General features: G+C 40.5%; 1 protein-coding gene across 6 annotated transcripts in view; it reads left to right on the forward strand.

Annotated features, from left to right (window-relative positions):
• pcnt (pericentrin) overlaps window positions 1–23153 on the forward strand; it is a 312968-nt gene that overhangs the window by 84788 nt on the left and 205027 nt on the right. For all 6 annotated transcript variants that reach the window (XM_043693410.1, XM_043693412.1, XM_043693413.1 and 3 more), the window contains 5 exons: window positions 5664–5919; window positions 7680–7759; window positions 16458–16632; window positions 19002–19132; window positions 20617–20728. In XM_043693410.1, coding sequence (XP_043549345.1) covers window positions 5664–5919; window positions 7680–7759; window positions 16458–16632; window positions 19002–19132; window positions 20617–20728 — 754 coding nt within the window. The remainder of the gene's footprint in view (window positions 1–5663; window positions 5920–7679; window positions 7760–16457; window positions 16633–19001; window positions 19133–20616; window positions 20729–23153) is intronic.

Consider the following 23153-nt stretch of genomic DNA (forward strand, 5'->3'; position numbering starts at 1 on the left):
GACTTGTCCGACCTGCCTAGCTCCTTTTTCACCTATCCACTCCACCCTCTCCTCCCTGACCTATCACCTTCATCTCCTCCCACACTCAACTATTGTACTCTATGCTACTTTCTCCCCACCCCCACCCTCCTCTAGCTTATCTCTCCATGCTTCAGACTCTCTGCCTTTATTCCTGATGAAGGGCTTTTGCCCGAAACGTCGATTTTGCTGCTTGTCGGATGCTGCCTGAATTGCTGTGCTCTTCCAGCACCACTGATCCAGAACCTATCCTGTTAATACTGCTGAAATCTTGTAAGTTTTAATAAGATCGCACCTCACTCTTCTAAAGTCTAATGAATAAAGGCCTAACCTTTTAGTTGTTCTTAATGAGTCAAACTCTTGAGCCTAGAAGTTGGCCCAGTGTACTACTTTGACATTGCCTCTGCTGGTATATCCTTGTTTAAATAATACTGCAAGTGCACTTTCACTAATACCCTGTATGGTTATAACAACTTTTCCCAGTGGTTAAAGTCTAATTCCCTAGCTATAAAGGCCAAATATCCATTTGTCGTCTAAATTATCTGCTGCACCTGCGTGTTAACTTTATTATATTTCATGAGCAAGGACATCCAGGAGTCTGACTTTTGATATTTCTACCAAAAATGCATGTTGTCACACTTCCTTACATTAAACTTCATCTGGCAAGTTTTCATCCATTCCCTCAACTTATCCTCTTGCACATTCCTTATGTCCTCAGTCCAACCTGCCGCCTCCCCTGTTTTAGCATCGTCAGCAAACGTGGATATTGCACTCTATTCCTCCCCCCTCCAATTTACTATGGATAGTAAATAGAAGCTCGAGCACTGATTCTTGTGATGTTCCACTCAAGTCTTTCCAACCTGAAAAAGGCCTATTTATCACAACTCAAACTTCCTCAGTCCATCTAATACATTATCCCTCCACACATGAGCTTCTCCATCTTGAAATAATCTTATGTGTGCACCCTATCCAATACTTTCTGAAAATCCAAATACACCACATCTAATAGTTCCACTTTCTCAACTCTGCTTGATCTATCCTCAACAAACTCCAGAAAATTTATCAAACATGATTTTTTTTGTCCCTTTTCATAAAACAGTATTGACTGTCTTTGATTACATAAACATTTTCTAAATAATCTGCTATGTGTCCCTTACATAGAATATAGAACAGTACAGGCCCTTCGGCCCTTGATGTAGTGCTGATCTTAACCTACATACCCTACACTTTACTATGAGCTATGAGTCGCTTAAATGACCCTAATGTACCTGACTCTACTACACTGTTGGTAGTGCATTCCATGCACCTACCACTCTGTGTAAAGGACCTACCTCTGAAATCTTCCCTAAGCCTTTCTCCCATCACCATAAAATTATGCTGCTTAGTGATAGCTGCTATCTACTCTATCTATGCCTCTCATAATCTTGCACACCTCTACCAAGTCACCTCTCATTCTTCTTCGCTTGAATAAGGAAAGTCCTAGCTCCCTCAACCTTTCTTTATAAGACGTGCCCTGCAGTCCAGTCAACATCCTGTGCACCCTCTCTAAATCTTCCACATCCTTCCTATAATGAGGTGACCAGAACTGAACACAATATTTTAAGTGTGATCTAATCAGGGCTTTATAGAGCTGCAGCATAACCTGGTAGCTCTTAAATGCAATCCCCCTGCTAAACAATGCCAACACGCTAAAAGCCTTCTTAATAACCCTATCAACTTGAGTGGTAACTTTGAGAGCTGTTTGGATATGGACCCCAAGATCCCTCTGTTCCTCCACACTCCAGGAATCCTGCCTTTAACCCTGCAATCTGCATTCAAATTCGACCTTCCAAAATGAATCACTTTACTCTTTTCCAGATTGAACACCATCTGCCACTCATCAGCCCAATTCTGCATCCTATCAATATCCCATTGCAACCTGCAACAGCCCTCCACGCTATCTACAACTCTACCAACCCTCGTGTCATCACCAGACTTGCCCACTCTTCCACTACCTCATCCAAGTCATTAGTGAAAATCACAAAGAGCAGAGGTCCCAGAACAGATCCCTGCGGAATACCACTGGTCCCCTAGCTCCACGCTGAATATTTTCCATCTTCTCCCGCACTGTCTTTTGTGAGCCAGCCAGTTCTGTCTCCAGACAGCCAGATTTCCCTGTATGCCATGCCTCCTTACTTTCTGAATGAACCTGCCAAGGGGAGCCATGTCAAATAACTTGCTAAAGTCCATGTGCACCACAACCACTGCTCTACCTTCTTCAGTGTGTTTTATCACATCCTCAAAGAATTCACTAAGTTTTATGAGGCATGACCTGCCCTTCTCAAAGCCATGATGACTATCTCTAATTAAGCTATGCTTTTCCAAATAATCATAAATCCTGTTGTTCAGAATCCTCTCCAGTAACTTGCCCACCACTGACGTAAGACTGACTGGTCTGTAATTCCTAGGGTTATCCCCATTCCCTTTCTTGAACAGGAGAATAACATTTGCCACCCTCCAATACTCCAGTGGACAGTTCAGATTCAAAGATCATCGCTAAAGGCGCAGCAATCTCTCCCCTTGCTTCCTGGAGAAACCTTGGGTATATCCCATTCTGGCCCAGGATATTTATCTAACTTAATGTTTTTCAAATTTCCTTAATAATGGATTATAGCATTTTTTTTCCAACAACAAATGGTACACTAACTGGCCTATAGTTTCCTGATTTCTGTCTTCCTCCCTTCTTGAACACTATTGTCACATTAGCAATTTTCCAATCTGCTAGAATGCTCCTGGAATCCAATGAATTTTGAAATATTTTGACCATTGCCTTCACTGTCTCTACAGTGATGTCGTTTTAAACTCTTGAATGCGGCCAACAGGTCCTGGCAACCTGTCTACCTTTCGTCTCATTAATTGTCAAATACGTTGTTTTTTTTATAGAGATTGTGACAAGGTTTTTCCTCCCACTAGTACCTTCCTTGTTATCTTTAAGATAAATTGTGGTGTCCTTCACCATGAAGACTAATGCCAACTATTGGTTTAAATTACGTGCTTTTTATGTAAGAGTTATAGAGTCATAGAGATGTACAGCATGGAAACAGACCCTTTGGTCCAACTCGTCCATGCCGACCAGATATCCCAAGTCAATCTAGTCCCACCTGCCAGCGGCCGGCCCATATCCCTCCAAACCCTTCCTATTCATATATCCATCCAAATGCCTTTTAAATGTTGCAATTATACCAGCCTCCACCACTACTTCTGGCAGCTCATTCCATACGTGCACCACCCTCTGTGTGAAAAAGTTGCCCCTTATGTCTCTTTTATATCTTCCCCCCCCTCACCCTAAACCTATGCCCTCTAGTTCTGGACTCCCTGATGCCAGGGAAAATACTTTGTCTATTTATCCTATCCATGCTCCTCATAATTTTGTAAACCTCTATAAGGTCACCCCTCAGCCTCCGACGCTCCAGGGAAAACTTGCCCACCATTGACGTCAATGCTCACGGGTCTATAGTTCCCTGGCTTGTCCTTACCACCCTTCTTAAACAGTGGCACCACGTTAGCCAACCTCCAGTCTTCCGGCACCTCACCTGTGACTATCGATGATACAAATATCTCAGCAAGGGGCCCAGCAATCATTTCTCTAGCTTCCCACAGAGTTCTTGGGTACACCTGATCAGGTCCTGGGGATTTATCCATCTTTATGCATTTCAAGATATCCAGCATTTACTCCTCTGTAATATGGACATTTTGCAAGGTGTCATCATCGATTTCCCTACATTCTATATCTTCCATATTCTTTTTCACAGTAAATACTGATGTTTAGTATCTTCCCCATTTTCTGCGGCTCCACTCTCAAAGGCCTCCTTGCTGATCTTTGAGGGGCCCTATTCTCTCCCTAGTTACCCTTTTGTCCTTAATGTACTTGTAAAAACCCTTTGGGTTATCTCCTTAATTGTAATTGCCAAAGCTGTCTCATGTCCCCTTTTTGCTCTTCTGATTTCCCTCTTAAGTATACTCCTACTGCCTTTATACTCTTCTTAGGATTCACTCGATCTATCCTGTCTAAAGTTGTAATGATTGAGATTAATTGCATGCAGCAGGAAGACAATGGTTACTTCAGCTCATGGAAAGAAACACCAAAAGGAATCCTGTGATACAGTGGTAGTGTCCCTACCTCTGCCCAAATGGTCCAGATTAACATTTCACCTGCCCCAGAGACGTGTCATAACACGTCCAAATAGGCTGATGATAGATAATTTACAGGAAACACTTACTCGCAAAAGAGTCTTATCCAGTGATGTAGACCTGCAATCTTTCACCTTGGAATCTTGTGGAGCAGAGGTTGGAGAGAGCCAGGTTCAAATCCTATCTGCTCCAGAGGTTTTCTGTGATGTCTTTGAACCAGTTGATGAGAAAATATGAAGAAACAACCTTTACATAACAATGGGAACAGTCTCTGAACTGCATTAAGATTTCTCATGATTTTGAACAGCAATATAGTTCAAAGTTCAAGTTTATGGGGATGTCTTAGATGGAAAATTGCAGGTGGTTGTTCTCCAATCCATCTACTGCCCTTGGAGAGGTTGAGGATTTGGTCATAGCAGGCTGCAGTTTGCCTGCATCCGACGGTCTTTCCATTGTGCACTGTGACAATTAGAGTGAATAGTTCAGTTGGTGGGTGGCATGCAAATCATTCTTTGTCTTGAATGATGAAGAGTTTCTTGAGTGCTGTTGTAGTTGCAATCATCTGGGGAGGTGGGGAGCATTCCATTGCATTTGACTCTGCCTTTTGGTTGATGTTTTGAGGAGCCAGAAGATCAGTCACTTGCTGCAGAATTCCAAGTCTCTGACCTGATCTTAGAGTATTTATGCAGTTGATCCAGCTTAGTTTCTGTCATGGTAATTCCCAGGATGTTAACAGTTTGAGTCTTGGTTGTGGTAATGTTCCTGAATAACATGGGAAACTGATTAGATAATATCTTGTTGGAGATGGACATTGCCTGGGACTAGTGTGTCCTGAATGTTACTGCAATTGCAATTTCATCAACCTAAATCTGGATATGGTCTAGGTCTTGCTACATACAGGCATGGACTGCTTCATAATCCAAGAAATTGTGAATCATATTGAAAACTCTGTAATCATCATTGGCATCCCCACTTCAGATCTAATGACAGAGGAACGGTTATTGATGAAGCAGCTGAAGATGTTTTGGCCTACCGAACTACCCTGAAATGACTGGGGCAAAGGTGACTGGCACGACAACAACCACCATCTTCCCCTGTGCTAGGTATAACTGCAAGCAGAGTATAGCTTTCACCTTCATTGCCTTTAACCTCAGTATCGCTAGGACTATTTGCTGTCACATTTGGTCATATGTTGCTTTGATCTCATCAACAGACTTCAGCTCTTCTGTTATTTCATAGTAGAGAAGATATGTAGTTTAAGGAGAATATTCCAAAGGATTCGGAAAATTTTAAACTTGTAACTGACTTTCAATTTATGGTTTGATCGTGGAATCACTTCACAAGAATGATTTCAATTTCCTTGGTTTAAAGGTATATAATTCAAGCTAATGTTGATGCTTCTGAGGTACTGCTGAATTAACCTGGTCTGTTTACATGATATCGCTCTCCTAAGATGAGTCCTTCTTTTCCAACAGAAGGGACATAGTCTTGAGTTGGAATCCCTGCGCCTGAGCCTAAACAATATGCACAGAGCTCAACTTGAGCTTTTACAGTCTAATCTGCAGCGTGAGAAGGAAGAGTCCCTCGCTGAACTGCGAGAGGTGCTGAATGATAAACGACGCCAGGAGGTGGCAGTGCTACAGAACCAACAGCACATAGAATTGGAGCGAATTAGGGAACAAAACCTGCAGCAAATGGAAGAAGCTCTGAAGAAGCACCAACAGGAAATGGGTAGAGTATCTTGTAGGATCAGATTGTGTTTTGGATTTGCAAATTATTTACAAGCCACAACTTTTCTTGTACATGTGGTATGCACTTAATCAGAAATGTTATTTAACTGAACAGATGTGATTATTTTGGCAGTTGTCAATCTTTCTTTCTTTCCCCCCCCAAAACCCCAACCAATCCATTATTCCCCTTTGCAGAAGGTCAACCAAATGTCACCTGAATCGAATTGCATTGCTTATTTCATAGACTTTTCCTTATTCATGAAGAAGGGCTTATGCCCGAAACGTCGATTCTCCTGTTCCCTGGATGCTGCCTGACCTGCTGCGCTTTTCCAGCAACATATTTTCAGCAATTTCATAGACTTTCCAGGCAATTTATTATGTGCCTAACACTCTGGTACATTTAGTACAAGTCATTTCCCATCGTGTAATCAAATCTCCTAGATTTAGCATCCTTTATTCAGATGAAACATTTATTTACATCCATTTGTATGTTTGAAATCAGTGCCTTCATTTCTGGAGTTTGACATACTTTGGTTCGTTCCATAGAAGCCATATCCTGAGCTCATGTATCAAACTCCTGTTTCAAATAGATGGTCCAGCTCATAGCCACCTAATAATATATTGTATATAACTGGTGTTTTGCACTATTTGAATTTTCTCAGATGTTTTTTTTTGCACTCATTTGTTACTTGATGACAAAATTTAGGCTAGTACATTTAGAGAGAACATCATTATTAGGTTTGTTTCTCAAGAAATTACAGTGCTCCCATTGGATGACAATCCATACAGGGTGGTTTTAGTTATCCATGGTTTGCCGCAACCCGAAAATATTACATGGGACATTCCAGAACCAGGAACCGGGGACTGCTGGGGAGGTAAATTTCCCATTTAAATGAATGGGTTCGCTACTATCCGCAATGTTGGTCACCCGCAGTAGGTCTTGGAATGCATCTCCGGAGACATAGGGGGACTACTTTCCAAGAGAAATACCATACAAAGGTCTTTGCATCATAAGCATGAAAGGCAAAGAAAAGTCATTTATGTTGTTTGGTAATTGTGTTTTGAGATTTCTAGCTTGAGTGGGGAACACCGCATGGAGTCACAGAGCTTATAATGCAATAAGAATAAGGTTTTCAAAATGGGAATTTGGTGAAAGGTCTTTCATTCAACATGAGATGAACTGAGAAGTACTGTGGAATATGTGCTTTCAAATGAGCTGAAGGTTTTGGTTTTAACTGAAATTGATTGTGTAAATTCACTAGGATACTGCCTCTATAAATGAAAGCATGCAGAAAGACATGGGGATACTGGATCGTCAGTATTCCCATGTGCCAGTAGGCCAGTGCAAGTAATGAAGTTATGTGATAAAGAGTTGAAAAGGTTGAAATATAGATCAAGAATGAGTAAGTAGAGACACCAGATTAAATTGAGAGATTCGAAGGACGGAAATAACATCTTTGCTTGAAAATTTATGACTGTGTTGACTTAGTTAGTGGTCAACAGCAGTTGTGTCTACATTCAATATGAGCTTTGATAGATTGATTAGGAAAAAGAAAGATATGGTACCTTAACAGTACATTTCTCCTTCAGTATTGCACTGGTTTCAGGTTGGTTTCAGTCAATGGAGTGAGATCTCTAACTCAGATAAGAATACTATCCCTGAACCACAATTAATTTGTTAGGTTATGCTATAGAATTGAAGGGAAAAAGGGAAATTGCAGCAGGTCCACTGACCCTCTGTGACCATACCTTTGTTTCTAGAGGATTTAAGGAAGACGTCAGAAGAAGAAGTTGCTGTTTTAAAGGCCACAGTAATCACAGATGAAGCAAGAAAACTGCAAGTATGAATTGCCCTGTTATTTAAATTTTAGGAATACTTTATTCTTTGGCACACAGTTACATCGCTGTCATTATGGACTAGACCAGACTCCTTCAAAATATTTTAAGTAGCTTGGACCCTAACTTTTTCTTTAAAGGCAAATGTGATGTGCTGTGTTCCAGATGCAATGCGACTGGTCAGACTACTCAAAGTTAAGCAAAGCACAATTTATTTAAACATTGTAGTTAAAATACAACCAAAGAAAGAATTTCAGAATAACACCTCTATTGTAAAACTTAACCAAATAAAAGATAGATTAGCTATTACCAACTATTTGAATACAGTAACCATAAATATCCTCCTTGGCAAAAAGGAAAACTGAGAAAATAGATTTGTCTTGCAGGTAACTCAGTATCAGAGGCAAAAATTCTAGCTTCTAGGTGTAACCAAGAGAAGGAAAAGATAGCTTCTAATGCTTAAAGCTCACAACAACAACTGCTTAAAGCTAAATCTAAGAGCTAAATAAAAACTAGAAAGCCTGTTCTGACAGAGTTGGCCACATCCAGCTCAGCTGCCTCCATTGTTCCAACCTGGGGGAGGAAAAAAAGCCCCAAGGCCTCACAAGCTGTTTACTCTATTGGTTTTGATAGACTGTTCTGTACCTCACTTCAAAAAAAAGATAAAATATCCTCTTAAAGCCACAGCATTGTCATACTCTCAACAATACCCCAAAGAATCTCATCCATTTACTTCTTTAAGATTTTTAGGTTTCCCATCTCTACCACCCTCCCATGTATTACATTGAATCCCATGTAATTCCCTCATTTCTGATATGAATTTTGGCAAATTTTGTTTGCATTTTCTCCAATGCCTTAGTATCTTTGCTGAAAATTGTTACCTAGAATTAGAGACACCAGTCTAACTGAGGTCTAACCAGTGATTTACAGAGATTTAGCACTATTTCATGCTTTTCTACTTGAAAAATATCACCAGCAAATTTCAATATATTACTTCCTGTTTCATTAATAAGTTGATCAGCTTAATGAAGCAATTTGCTGACAACGGATCTGTGCAGGATTTCTTATTGTGTTACTGTGTGCTGGTCCAACTGGTTTGAAATTTTCGGTTTCTGCAAACTTCCCCATTACTGATAATAAGCTGACAAAGTTGTGATTACTTTTTTCTCACATCTTTTGAAACATTGACAATCTTTCAATCCTCTGGCATTATCCCCAGTGCAAGGCGCACTGAAAAGTTATGGCCAGCACTTCACAATTTCCATGCTTAGTTCATTCACTAACCTACAACTTATGATACATTCATCTCAACTATTTGAAGACTGCCACTTTCCATTGCTTAAATTTGAAAAATGACCTTTCACTGCTACTCTGCTTTCCATCTCTAAGCTGTCACTGCTCTTTTGTCATCTCTGCCATGATGTTCATTTTGTTTTTAATGTCTCTAATTTCTTGATCATTAAATATAATTTAATTTGTCAGAGCGTAATTAAGATTAGTTCCTTCATTTTTTTTAAATTAGAAGGTATTGATGAAAAATTCATCTTTCTGCAATGATATCGATCTCCTGTGTAACTCTGAGGATATGCACCAGGAGATATTTAAGTTCTGAAAAATAGTTTCCGTTTTTGGGTGTGAAGTTCAATTTGATATAATCTGAGTGGAGAAATTCTTAATCTTGGATAGCCAGGTAGGTCAGTTATTATCCAAAGGACTTCAGTAGCCTTTTTTGTCCTATGAAATCACTGAAGTAATGCTGGGTACAAAGAGTGCCCTTATGTCTATTTGTGTTTATCCTTCAAATGATCTATTTTATTACAGATGCCTATTCTATGCTCATTTGGGGCTTCTGCTGTTTTAAGTCCTCAGCATCTGCCATAAGACTCCCTCTTTCTCTTAATCCAATGCTGGATATCCAGAGTACATAGAATTGATAGTCCCACCTTTTTTCCTTATTGGAACATGTTGGCCCTATACTTTCTATATTTCCTTCTTGACTGCATCCCACTGTTCTGAGACAGATTTACCTGAAGATATCTGCTCCCAGTCCACACTGGCTGTATCATCTTTGATCTTAAAAAAATCATCCTTCCCTCAGTGGAGAACTTTGATTTCAGACCTATCATTGTCCTTTTCCAATACAATTGTGAATCTAACACAGTTATAGTAATAATTGCTGTCCACAAAATGTTCCCCCACTTAATTTTAGGTAATGAGTGTTTCAAATATAAGTCCAGGACTGTCCCCTTTCTTGTAGGATATTTTACTTCTTGGTTAAAAAGCTGTTCTGGAAGCATTTTAAGAATTCCATTCCCTTTAAACATGTCACATCATGCTTACCCCATTTAATATAAGGGAAGTTGAAATCTCCTACTTTCACTACATTATTACTTTTACACTTCTTTGAAATTCGCTTATGTATCAGTTCTCCCTTTCTCTCAGACTGTTTGGGGTACAATAGTACATCAACGTAAATGCTCCTCTTTAGCTTTTAAATTCTACCCATATGGCTTCATTTAAGGAGATTTCTAAGGTGTCATTCCTCTTTACTGCTGTAATAGATACCCTGGTCAAAATCATGATACCTCCTCCCCTCTCTTGCCTGAATACTCTCTATTTGGGAATATTGAGCTACCAGTCCTATTCTCTCCTCCCCCCCAAAACCATGTCTCAGTAATAGCAATGACACATACCCGTGTTTTAATTTGTGCCCTCCACTGATCTGCCTATTTTGTCAGACTCCTAGCTTTAAACTAAATGCCATTCAACCGTACCAAGCTTTCTTGTACCTCAACTGACCAATAATGTTGATACCTTTCTGACTCGCTGTCACTTTCAATTTTGGCTTTTCTCTGTTGAACGTTCTATATTCCACCCCTCCTCACAAGTTAGTTTAAATCTTCCCCAGAAGCACTAGCAAAACTGCCTGCAAGGATACCATAAGGTAGAGTAGCAGAGTTAGGCTATTGCATCAATCGAGTCTGCTCTGCCATTCGATCATGGCTGTTACGTTTCTCAATCTCATTCTTCTGCCTTCTCCCTGTAACCCTTACCAATCAAGAACCTATCTATCTGTGACTTAAAAGACAATCAGTGACTTGGCCTCTGCAACCATCTATTGCCATGAGCTGCACAGCTTAGTTGCTATCTGGTTGAAGAAATTCCTTCTCAGTTGAATTCTAAAGCATCTTACCCTTACTCTGAGGCTGTGCCCTTAGGTCCTATTCTCTCCTACCAGTGGAAATGTCTCCATGTCCACTGTATCCAGGATTCTCAGTATTCTGTAAGTTTCAAACAGATCTCCCCTCTCAACTACGGACCCGGGGCCTCAACCACATCTTATGTGACAAACCCTTGATCCCTGCATTCATTCTTGAAAACCTTCTCTGAATTCCCACCAACCCCTGCACATCCTTCCCTAGATATGGAATCCAAAACTGCTCTCAATATTCCAAATGCAGTCTGACCAAAGCCATATCCATCCTTAGCACTATATCTCTGCTCTTATATTCTAGCCTCCTTGAAATGAATGCTAATAATGCATTTGCCCTCCTAACTGCCAGCTGAATCTCCGTGTGAGTCTTAAGAGAATCCTGAACTAGGACTCCCAAGTCCATTTTTGATTCAGGTTTCCAAAGTATTTCCCCTTTTGGAAAACAGTATATGTCTGTATTCTTTTGACCAAACTGTCTAACCTCACACTTTCCCACATTGTATTCCATCTGCCACTTTGCCCACTCTCGCAGCCTGTCCAAGTCCTTCTGTGCTGTCCCCTCTCCTTGAGCATTACCTGACCCTTCATTCTTTCTGTCATCTGCAAACATAGCAACAATGCCCTCAGTTCCTTCATCCAGATCATTAATGTATAATGTGAATAGTTGTGGTCCTAAAAGTAATCCCTGTGAACCTTCACTAGTCACTGGCTACCATCCTGAAAAAGACCCCTTTATCCCTACTGTCTGCCTCCTGCCAGTACCTGTATTTATGCCAGTATCTAATTCCCAACACCTTGTATCCTTATTTAACAGCCTCCTATGGCACTTTCTCCAAATCCAAACAGATCACATCCACAGATCTCCTTTGTCTAATTTGCTCGTCACCTCCTCAGAGAATTCTAACAGATTTGTCAGGCATGACTTTCCCTTGATGATGCATTGCTGATCCTGCCCTATTTTACCATGCACTTCCAAGTATGCCACAATGTCGTCCTTAAAAATGGACTCTTAAAATCCTCCCAAGTTAGGCTAACTGGCCTGTAGTTTCCTGACGCCTATGTCCTGCCCTTAAACAGCAGTGTTACATTAGCCATTTTCCAGTCCTCTGGCACCCTCCTGATTCCACTGATTCCTGAAAGATTGTCACCAATGCCTGTACAGTCTCCTCAGCTATTTCCTTCAGAACTCTGGGTTGTAGTCGTTCTGGTCTTGGTGATTTATCCAACTTAAGACCCTTAAGCTTCCCTACCACCTTTTGCTTACTGATGCCCACTACACTCACCTCTGCGCCAACTCTCCTGAAGTTCTGGTATGTTGCTAGTGTTTTTCACTGTGAAAACTGACGCAAAATACCTACACCCATTGTGGTTCAAATGAAACCCATCTACCTTGTACAGGTTGTACTGCTCCAAAAATGGTCCCAGTGTTCCAGAAATCTAAAGCCCTCCCTCTCTGCATCATCTCTCCAGCCATGCATTCATCTGGACTAATTGCCTATTCCTATACTCACTCTCACATGGCACTGGAAGCAGTCCAGAGGTCACTACCTTTGGGTCCTGTTCTTTAATGTACTTCCTAGTTCCTTAAATTCTGCTTTCAGGAGCTAATCCCTTTTCCTACCTGTGTTGCTGGTCCCAATATGTAGCATGATCTTTATCTGTCTGTCCTCCCCACTTCGGAAGCACTTCAGCCATTTAGTGCCCTTGTCCCCTGATCCTGCCACCAGGGAGAAAAATGGGATATTGCTTCCATGGTGCGAGGGTCAGGCATATCATTGAGTGGCTGCAGGGCATTCTGAAAGAGAGGGCAAAGACTTTTGTGGAGCAAATATGTAAATGGAAGCTGATATCAGCGCCAAGTCCAGCACCAACGGTTGTCACAACTTCAAATTGTTGCCTGAGATTGAAACTGTAGCTAGGAAACAAAATAGTGTGAGGTAAGGATCAAGTGCAGTGGTTCAGTTTTCACTATTTTATTCGTTTGTAGTATGTGTGTGACACTGGCAAGGCCAGCATTTGTTACTAAAACCTGCTTGCTGTTCTGAGTGTGGCCGTTAACTGCCACAGTGATATAAGGAAGGGGGTTCCTGGATTTTGAAATTGAGTGAAAACAGTGTGATATGATTCAAAGTCAAGAAGGTATGTGGATTGGAGTGGACCTTCCAGGTGGCAGTGTACCCATGTATCTGCTGCCTTTTCTAGGTCGTAGAGTTCACATGTTTTCAGATTCGAAAAGCACAGCAGATCAGACAGCATCCAAGGAGCAGGATAGTTGACATTTCTGGCATAAGCCCTTCATCAGGAATGTGGGGGTAGGGCTTGGGAAGGAGGCTGAAATAGAAATAGAAGAGGGTGGGGATAGGGAAAGGTAGCTGGGAATGCGAAAGGTAGATGCAGGTGGGGAGTGATGGTGATGGGTCGGAGGGAAGGGTGGAGTGGATAAGTGGGAAGGAAGATGGACAGGTGGGACAGTTCAAGAGGGCGGTGCCGAGTTGGAGGTTTGGATCTGGGATGAAGTGGGGGGAGCGGAGATGAGAAAACTGGTGAAGTTAATGATGCTGTGTGGTTGGAGGGTCCCACGGTGGAAGATGAGGCATTCATCCCCCAGGCATCAGGTGGCTTGGATTTGGAGGTGGAAGAAACCCAGGACTTGCATGTCCTTGGCAGAGTGGGAGGGGGAGTTGAAGTGGTTGGCCACAGGGTGGTGGGGTTATTTGATGCGTGTGTTCCAGAGATATTCCCTGAAACGTTCTGCGAGTTGGCATCCTGTCCCCGCAAGTAGATGTTGTCCAAGAGGCTTGTTGAGTCACTACAGTGTATCTTGCAGATGATACACACCACCATTCTGGGAGTGAATGTTTAAGATAGTGAATGAATGCTGATAGACTGGACAGCTTTGATCTGGAAGATGTTGAACTTCCAGACAGTTGGATTTCCACTTTGTCAGGCAAGTTTGGTTTAATTTAATTTATTGTAGTCTCATCTACCTAAGTAGAATCAAAAGCTTTGTTTTGCAAGCAGTACAGGCAGACCATAGCAAACAAGGACATACAGATCATAGGGTATTTAGAATGAAGCATACAGGTTACAACTACACAGGAGGTGCACAAAGCAAGGTCAGTATTAGCAAGAGCAAAATTATTTGAAGTTAGAGTACATTCAATAGTCTAATAATGACAGGGAAGAAGTTGTTTTTGAACTTGTTGGTTCATATTTGAGCTTCTGTGTCTTCTGCCTGATGGAAGAGAGCATTACCAGGATGGGATGGATCTTCAATGTTAGCAGCCTTACTGCTTAACAAGAAGTACAAATGGAGTCCATGGATGGGAGGTTGGCTTCTGAGATTGTGCGCAGACCAGTCCAGACCATCTTCTGTAGTTTCTTATAGTCCTGGGCAGAGCAGTTGCTGTACCATGCGGTTATGCACCCAAATAGTTTGCTTTCTGTGGTGCATCTGTAAAGGTTCGTGAGGATCCTTATGGACATGCCAATTTTCCCGAGCTGCCTGAGGAAGAAGAGCGTTGTTGTGCCTTTTTGACCACATCATCTATGTGGGAAGTGGGTTTCCTCCGGGTGCTCCGGTTTCCTCCCACAATCCAAAGATGTGCAGGTCAGGTGAATTGGCCATGCTAAATTGCCCGTAGTGTTAGGTAAAGGGGTAAATGTAGGGGAATGGGTGTATTGCGCTTCGGCGGGTCGGTGTGGACTTGTTGGGCCGAAGGGCCTGTTTCCACACTGTAAGTAATCTAATCTAAGTAATCTAATCTAAAGTCCAGGACAGGTTGTTGGTTACCGTCACTCCCAGAAACTTGACACACTGAGCCCCCTCCACCTCTGCTCCGTTGATATAGATGGCGGCGTGTCCTCCTCTTTTCTTCCTGAACTCAATGATCCGTTCTTTAGTTTTGCCAATATTGAGAAAGAAGCTGTTGTCGTTGTACCACGACACCAAGCCCTCTATCTCCTTTCAGTGTTCTGACTCAGCATTGCTTGATATCGTCCTACCATGTTGATGTTATCAGCAAATTTTGTAGATTGCATTCTTTTGGAATTTGGCTACACAATTGTAGGTAGACAGGGAGTACAGTAGGGGGCTGAGAATACATCATTGCAAGGTGTAAGTGTTGAGGGTTATTGTAGGGGAAGTGCTATTGCCTATCTTCACTGATTGCGGCCTGTGGGTCAGGATGCTGAGGATCCCAGTTGTTATCTAGATTTTCCAACTTTGTCCGACTTGAATGCTGCATGCCTGGCCTTCAGTGGGTAATGGGTTTTCTGATTGGGGAAAACTCAAATTGGCTCCTTTGGCATGCTGTCCTCCAGGCACTTGATCCTGAAGACCTTGACGGTGGTGATGTACTCGTCAATGTTGCCTGCTGAGTTCTTGAATATGGTCCAGTCCACTAATTCCAAGTAGTCCTGGTGCCTCAGACCAGCATTGTACTACTTTCTGTGAAGGATTCTCCTGTTTCAGCTTCTGTTTTTAAGCTGAGAGGAAAAGCACAGGATCGTTATCTGCAAAGTATTGTACTTCTGACTTGACTCTTGTTGCTGGTGAACTGATTTGGGCAGACTGAGGTGAAATACTTGCTTCGGAATTCCTAAGTATAAACCAGCTGTGTCCAGTTTGTCCCATACAATCTCTCCCACCTGTATCTTAGTTTGCTTTAAATCTCATTTGTCTATTGCCTCTGTGCTTGTTTGACTAATTGATCTGCTAACACGTCAACTTTAAATTCCTGTTCCTTGTTTTCAAACCCCCTTGACTCTCCTTATCTTTGTACCCTCTTCCACAGCTGCAACTCTGGGATCTTTGCACTCTTTCTGGCCTCTCGTGTCCATGTTAATTTTGAGAGGAGGTTGTGGTGTAGCGGTAGCATCACTGGACTAGTAATCCAGAACTTCAGGTTGATATCCTGGTGATAAAGGTTTGAATTCCATCATTCCCAGCTGGTGAAATTTGAATTCAATGAAATTCTGAAATATAAAGCTAGTTTAAGATTACTGTGTAACCACTACCGATTTCCGTAAAAGTCCATCAGGTTCACTAATGTTCCTTAGGAAGGGAAATCTGTCATCCTTCCCTGGTCTGGCCTACACGCATCTCCAGATACAAGACAAAGCGATTGACATGTAACTGCTCTCTAGGTAATAAATGCTGGCTTAGCTAACAACATACATATGCCGTAAATATTATTTTTAAAAACTATTCCACCATTGGTGGTCTTACCTTCAAACTCAAGCTCCAAACTTCCCAACCTAAAACTCTTCCTTTCTTCATTACTACTTCAAAATCTGACTCCTTGACCAAGCTTTCGCCCATCTGTCCACTATCTCTTCCTATGACTTGGTGTCAGAAGTGTTTTTTATTGACATTGCTCTTGCAGCTTTATGTTCCAAGATTGTTTATGATAAATACACAATATAAAAATAAATTTTAACAGTGAGATAATGGTGAATATTGACAGCAAACTGTTTTATTCCCACAGAGCATGCAAAAGGAGTGGGAAGAGGATTGCAGGCAGCGTGTTGAGAAACAGGAGCAGATAATGTCTGCACAGCATCAAACCGAACTGAAAGAGTGGAGCAAGAAGGTGGAAAACCTACAGAAGGAACTTGAAGCAATCCATAATGAAATAGAGAAGCGTCAAGTGATGGAGAAAAGTAAGAGCAAATCATACTGATAAGTTAGAAAAAGGATGAGAGGAAGCTCAAGTGGGGCGTATAAGCCAATTTAGACCGTTAGGCCTGTTTCTGTGTATCTCTTTATTTCATGTCATTTAAACAGGAACCACAGAATTTAAACAAAAAATTAATTATTTTCCTTCTGGAATTTAACTTTCCTGCCATTTTATTAAAAATAAATTATTGCAGAACTATTTTGAAACTTGAGTTATATTGCAGCTAATTCTAAGATGACACTTTTTGAAAGATATGAAGGTCATTGAAAGTGTTCAAAGGAGATTTTGAAAATTCCAGCGACGAGGACATTTAAAAATTGTTGATCACTGGCTTGGCCTGCGTTTATTGCCTGTCCTAATTGCCCTTTAGTTGGTGATAATGAGCTATTTTCTTAAGCAACTGCAGTTCTTAAGATGTAGGTACAACCTACAGCAGGAGGATTCAGCAATGATAATGTCATTGAATGTTGGCAGAAGATGATTAGAAGAAAGTGAGGACTGCAGATGCTGGAGATCAGAGCTGAAAAATGTGTTGCTGGAAAAGCGCAGCAGGTCAGGCAGCATCCAAGGAGCAGGAGAATCGACGTTTCGGGCATAAGCCCTTCTTCAGGAATCCTGAAGAAGGGCATATGCCCGAAACGTCGATTCTCCTGCTCCTTGGATGCTGCTTGACCTGCTGCACTTTTCCAGCAACACATTTTTCAGCAGAAGATGATTAGATTCTCTTGTGTTTTAGATGGTAATTTCCTGGTACTTAAGTGGTGAGACTGATAATTTCTGTTTATGAGCCCAAGCCTGGGTGCTACCTACAGTGCAAGGTTGAAGAAAGGAGTTCTCCAGAGGACAAAATTTGAGACGATGTTTGATAGAGGTTTATGATTTAGATCATATTGGTTTATATATGTTAGTCAAAAAAGATGTGCCATTAGCTGATGTGCCAAGAACTACAGACTTATCTTTTGATCAAGAAATGCATGGGTGTGAGGAAAAAATTATTTTACAAAGTAAGTGGTGATGATCTCGAACTCATTATGAAAGTGATGGCAATCAATGATTTTCATGGTAAATTGGATGGGCACTTGAGAGATAATCATGCAGAGCGATAATGGTAAAATGGGGGTATACTACTAAGTGGATTGCTTTACAGAGCGAGCACAAACTTGATTCAGCCTCCTTCTGTTCTGTATTAAATTTGGTTCTTAAATATTCCAGTGCAAAGAATTTTGCTGATTGACAAATGATAGAAACAAGCTCTTGACTGACAAGTTATCATAGCTTTTTCATTTAATAAGTGTTGATCACTGGTCATCACGGCAATCTTAAATTGTAATTTAGGATTCTTGTTGCTTCAAAGTTGCAGTAGGGGTTGATTAAATGCCCACAGGTATGAATAAAGGCTTGAGACCGTTTTGAAAGAATCCAATTGTCCTGTTAGCTGAAAATGTATGCTTAATTATCTGCTCTAGTGGAAAAGTTTAAACCTTTCCTTGCCTTATTCTTCAGAGTGTCAAAATTCCCCACTGATGGTGAGTCTGTGATTTTTCATGATATATTTCATCTATTTCTGTATGTGTGAAGAGTGCATTGAATATTTGTCATTTAAAAGATAATTTTCAGATCCTTGTTTCTTTGTATTTGGATGGATAATTAACTGGCTTCAAGCAAATAGTTCAAGCTGGTATAGAAAATATGTAGAATTCAGTAAATCCAAAGAGTTTTTGGCTCTATTGATTGGATCTTTGTTTTATTCATTTGTGGGACTTGGGTGTCACTGGTTGGCCAACATTTATTGACTGACCCTACTTTGCCCTTGAGAAGATGGTGGTAAGCTGCCTTCTTGAACCACTACAGTCTACATGCTGTAAGTTGACCCACAATGTTATTAAGGAGGGACTTCCTGGCCTTTGACCCTGAGACAACAAAGGAATGGTGGTATGTTTTCAAGTCAGGATGGTGAGTGGTTTGGAGGAAAACTCGTAGGTGTTGTTGTTCCTGTGTATCTGCTGCCCTTGTCCTTCTAGATGGAAGTGGTCATGGGTTTAGAAGGTGTGTCTCCTCAAATGTGATTATAATCTTTGTTAATTTGGAACTCATCCAGGTAATGATGTTACTTGAAAACAGAAACTTTCCATTTTTACACTTCCAAACAATGTTATCAAATATTCATTTAAAAAATGCAGTTAGATCATTTTATAAGTCTTGTTATAATCTACCCTCGCAACATGCCAGCTTTGAACCCTGGAGTATCCTTTATCAGTATGACTTAAACTTTCATTTCCCAAGTGCTTACGTAGCTGCAAAAATATTCAGAAAACAGTGCAGTGACATTTATGCAATCATGTTCTGTTAAAGATGAACATCAAAACTTGGAGAGTCTCCAATCCAGTTTGTCAAAGCTTCAGGATCAACTTGAAGTAGAATTTCAACAGAAACAGGAGCTGATGCAGAAATTTGATAAAAAAGAGAAGGACCATCATGAAGAGGTGAGTAAAATTTATTAATGAGGTTAGAAATCTTGTTTATAATTCAAGTGCAAGTTTTGTAACACCATCTTTTCTATGTCTTGGAATTCATTTTTGAGATTTTATCTGAAGATAATTCCTTGGTTAGTACACAGCACCTTATAATCATATCACATCTTTGGTGCAGTGCAGCATCCAAAGGTATTTTTTGAAAGTTAACAAACATAATTTGATACTAAGCACTTAAGGAGATATTTATTAGGAGAAGTAAATAAAAATTGAGTCAAAGAGGTTTTTTTTATCGAACATCTTAAATAAGAAGTGGTAAAAACATGCGAGAGAAAAGGGAGAGTATTGTTGAGCTGACATATTCAACAGAAGAAATAACTTCATCAGGAATCCTTATGAAAAGCCTATGCCTGAAACATTGATTGTCCTGCTCCTCGGATGCTACCTGACTTGCTGTGCTTTTCCAGCACTACACTACACTGTTTAAGCAGAGTGATGGAGTCAGTGACACTGGAATGGGATTTATGATGAGGAACACAGGCAAGCAGATCAAGAGAGGTGATGCCAAGTAGAACTGAATGTTTTAATTGTACGAATGTTTTGATGATTTTGCTGAAGTTTCCAAAGGGCAAATTGGAGTCGACTAGAGGTATCTCTGCAGGATTCTTGAGGGGTAACAGCATGGGAAGCATATCCATTTGAAGTAATTTTTCTGGCTATGCCTGAATATGTGAAAATGTGAGGGCATTGCTACCCATTTTGAGATTTTAATCTATAATCATGTTGCCTTTGTTATTCTTGCCTCACATGTCATGCACACCAACATTCTGCTTCCCTTTTCAAGTGGCGGTTGAATCTATGACCATACAATTGGTCATAGAACTTAGTTGGTTAATTCGTAATTCTGTTGCCATCCAAAGAATGTAAAAAGACTAGAGGAAATGCTACATCTGCACAAAGTAGCCAAACCAAGTGCTTTCTTTACTTTCAACCTGTCCCTACCTCACCAGCATTAGTCCTTGTGGCTATACCATGCCACGATGATTTTCTGTATTTTTTCTTAAAAACGATTAATTGCAGTGTCAAAACTAAGGGCTCTGTGATATTTGTAACTACACTGAAGCAGTTAAAGCATCCGGGCTATCTTGGAATAGTCTGTATCTGTCTAAATGTTTGATTTTGCGGATTTCCTCTGAGACTATTTGTTGAAATTGTGTGAAAGCAAAGCCACCATCTTTTCTGGGAACTGCTGTTATTCTTTTTTTGTCTTCTCCTGTCATTGATGAAACTCCAGTAGTCTGAAAAAGCAAATTTAAAACAACTATTTAATACTGTGTGAATCTGTAATGCTATGGAATCCCACCCTGCAGTATATAGAGAGTAAATTTCAGCATTAGTAACTTTGGAACTATTTGTTCTCAAAGTGGAAATGGAATAAGAGATAAGTCAATGATTCAGTCTGTTGGACAACATTGTACCACGTTTTTATTTGACAGATGGAGAAATTACAAAAGAGCTACGATGAATTAAAATTGCGTTCTGAGCAGGAGATTGTGCACCTCTGGTCTCAACTTGAGAGGTCAAGGACCAGTCATGAAGAACTTATTGGTAAATCTTTTGTGTGATTTCTGTTTCAGTGAGTGCTAAGACAAACACCTGAGTTTAAGCATGCCATAATGTAGTAGCGTGTCTCAAATGCAATGGAAAATGAATGTTTGTTTGATAAAACACTGAATATGCACTTGTGGTGTTCAGAGAAGTTATCTGTTTCAAATTTGTGAATTTGCTAACCCTGCAATGTATGCAATACTGAATTAGAATTGGTGAGATTGTCCTCAACCAGAGGGGTAAGATATCATGATGTGTTTATATCTTTTCATTCATTTTGAATGCCTCCAAGTTGAATAATCAATGTATCCTCCAAGTATTTGTGTGTACTCAATGTCATGCTTAATATGGAGAGGGGAACGTGTCACATAAAGATCAAAAAAGGATACTAAAGTGCTTGGCAAGTTGCAGTATTGCAATTTCACATTGTCTTGACTTTATTAGCTTCTTACTGTTGTGCTGCATCAAATTATATGAGTCGTCTTGAGATTGAGAAAAGGCATTGTTTTGAGTGTTCAGTATTTGAGAGTTTGTTAATTATGGAAAGAGCAAATAAAACAAGTAGAGTTTCATGAATGTAACTTTTTTTGCATCAAAGTTTTATATTGGAGAGTTTAAAAATGGTTAAACTACAAAGGTAGGTTGCTTAAGTTTGGCTTACATTTCTTGGAATATAGAAGCTTCATTGCTCATCTAATTAAAGTGTTTAATTGAAGAATTTGCTGGTATAGAAAGAAAAACTATTTCTTGTTTAAATATTGCAATGAGGTAATAGCTTAAGTTATTTTATTATCTGTTTGATTGGCATGTGCCAATGTAGTAATCGACCTCAAACCATTTTTTCTTTTGAGAGAATGTTTTGGTTTGAAGTTCTGAATATCTGGTGTGATAGAGCAGAGCAAGGGAGCACAAAATTAGATTTTGCCAATTAAAGGATGATGTTAAGGACTATACCTGGTACTCAGGTTAAGTTAATTAAAAACTGTAGAACTGAGCTTAATCTGTTTTTCATTGGGCAAGTCTGTTTAAGATTGGAAATGAAGGTGGGCATATATGATTTAGGCAAACAAGTAAGCTTTGACCTAGTTGACCTTGAGGAGCTGAATAGTTTATTCCTACCTGCTGTGTCATCATTATCTTTGTGGTTACCTCAATTCTTTGCATTAGGATTTTAGAATGTCAAGAACAATTGCTACTTAAAGCAATCCAGCCATCTATTTGAGGTTTTCAAAGCCTAAAGAGCAAACAAATGTTATGGTCTTTGATTAGAAAACATTGGCTGTCATTGGAAAGTTACTCTCCTTGACTGGCTAAACCAATAATAGAATTTTATTAGTTAGTGTGGAGTGTTTATTCTGGCAACTTATCTTAAGCAGTAGCACTTGATCTTTCTCATGGCTAACATTGCTGCGACACTGTTCTTCGCAAGTTCCTGTAGTCTTGGATTTTCCAATATGGTCCAAATCAGAGATAATTTGAAGTTTTGCTTTCAGACACAAAGGGTGTCTCTCTCTTGCTGTCTCGATGTACATTGGTATAGTTGATGCTACTCACAATGTGGTCTTTTCTCCACTGGGGAGACGAAACACAGACCAGTCAACTGTTTTGCAGAATGCCCAAGTCTGCAGAAATGATGCCAAGATTGCAGTGGCCTATTACTTAATGCAACACTGTGTTCCCTTGCAAACATTTCTATTTCCAGCTTGCTGCAGTGCTCTAGTAGCTCAACACAAGCTGGAAGAATAGCATCTCATTTTGTGCCTGGAAACCCTTTAGCCAAAGGACTTGACACCAAGTTCAATAATGTTAGGGCTTGGTACACTTCCTCCATGTCCTTCCACTATCTCCATGCACCAGATGTTGTAATCTCCTTGCCTGATTTCATTCATTTTTCATCCACTAATGGTTTCCCGTAGCAGTGTTTATTTCCCCACCCCCAGCTCACCATTATCCATTGCTTTGTCTGCCCGGCTGCTGTGTCCTCTCTCCTTCTCCACCAATTGCTCTCTTCCCCCCCCCCCCCCCCCCCCAACGTCCCAATTCTTCAGTGCATATGCCAATCTTTACCTATCTACAATCAGTTGTGAAGAACATTGACTCTTCTTTCTGTCTGCGTGTTTTCAGACCTGCTGAGTTTCTCCCAGCTGCTTATGTTTCTGTTTCAGACTTCCAGCATCCACAGTTCTTTGCTTTTTACAGACTTGGTGTTCTACAACACAGAAACAGACCCTTTGATCAAACTTGTCCATGCCAACCAGATATTCCAAAATTAATCTAGTCCCATTTGTCAGCATTTGGCCCATATCCCTGTACATGTTTTCTATTGATATTAACCATCCGGATGCCTTTTGAAATGTTTTAGTTGTACCAGCCTCCGCCACTTCCCACCGTCTGCATGAAAACATTGCCTCTTAGGTTCCTTTTA

Source organism: Chiloscyllium plagiosum, chromosome 7 (genome assembly GCF_004010195.1).
Source record: "Chiloscyllium plagiosum isolate BGI_BamShark_2017 chromosome 7, ASM401019v2, whole genome shotgun sequence".
NCBI classification, from domain to species: domain Eukaryota; kingdom Metazoa; phylum Chordata; class Chondrichthyes; order Orectolobiformes; family Hemiscylliidae; genus Chiloscyllium; species Chiloscyllium plagiosum.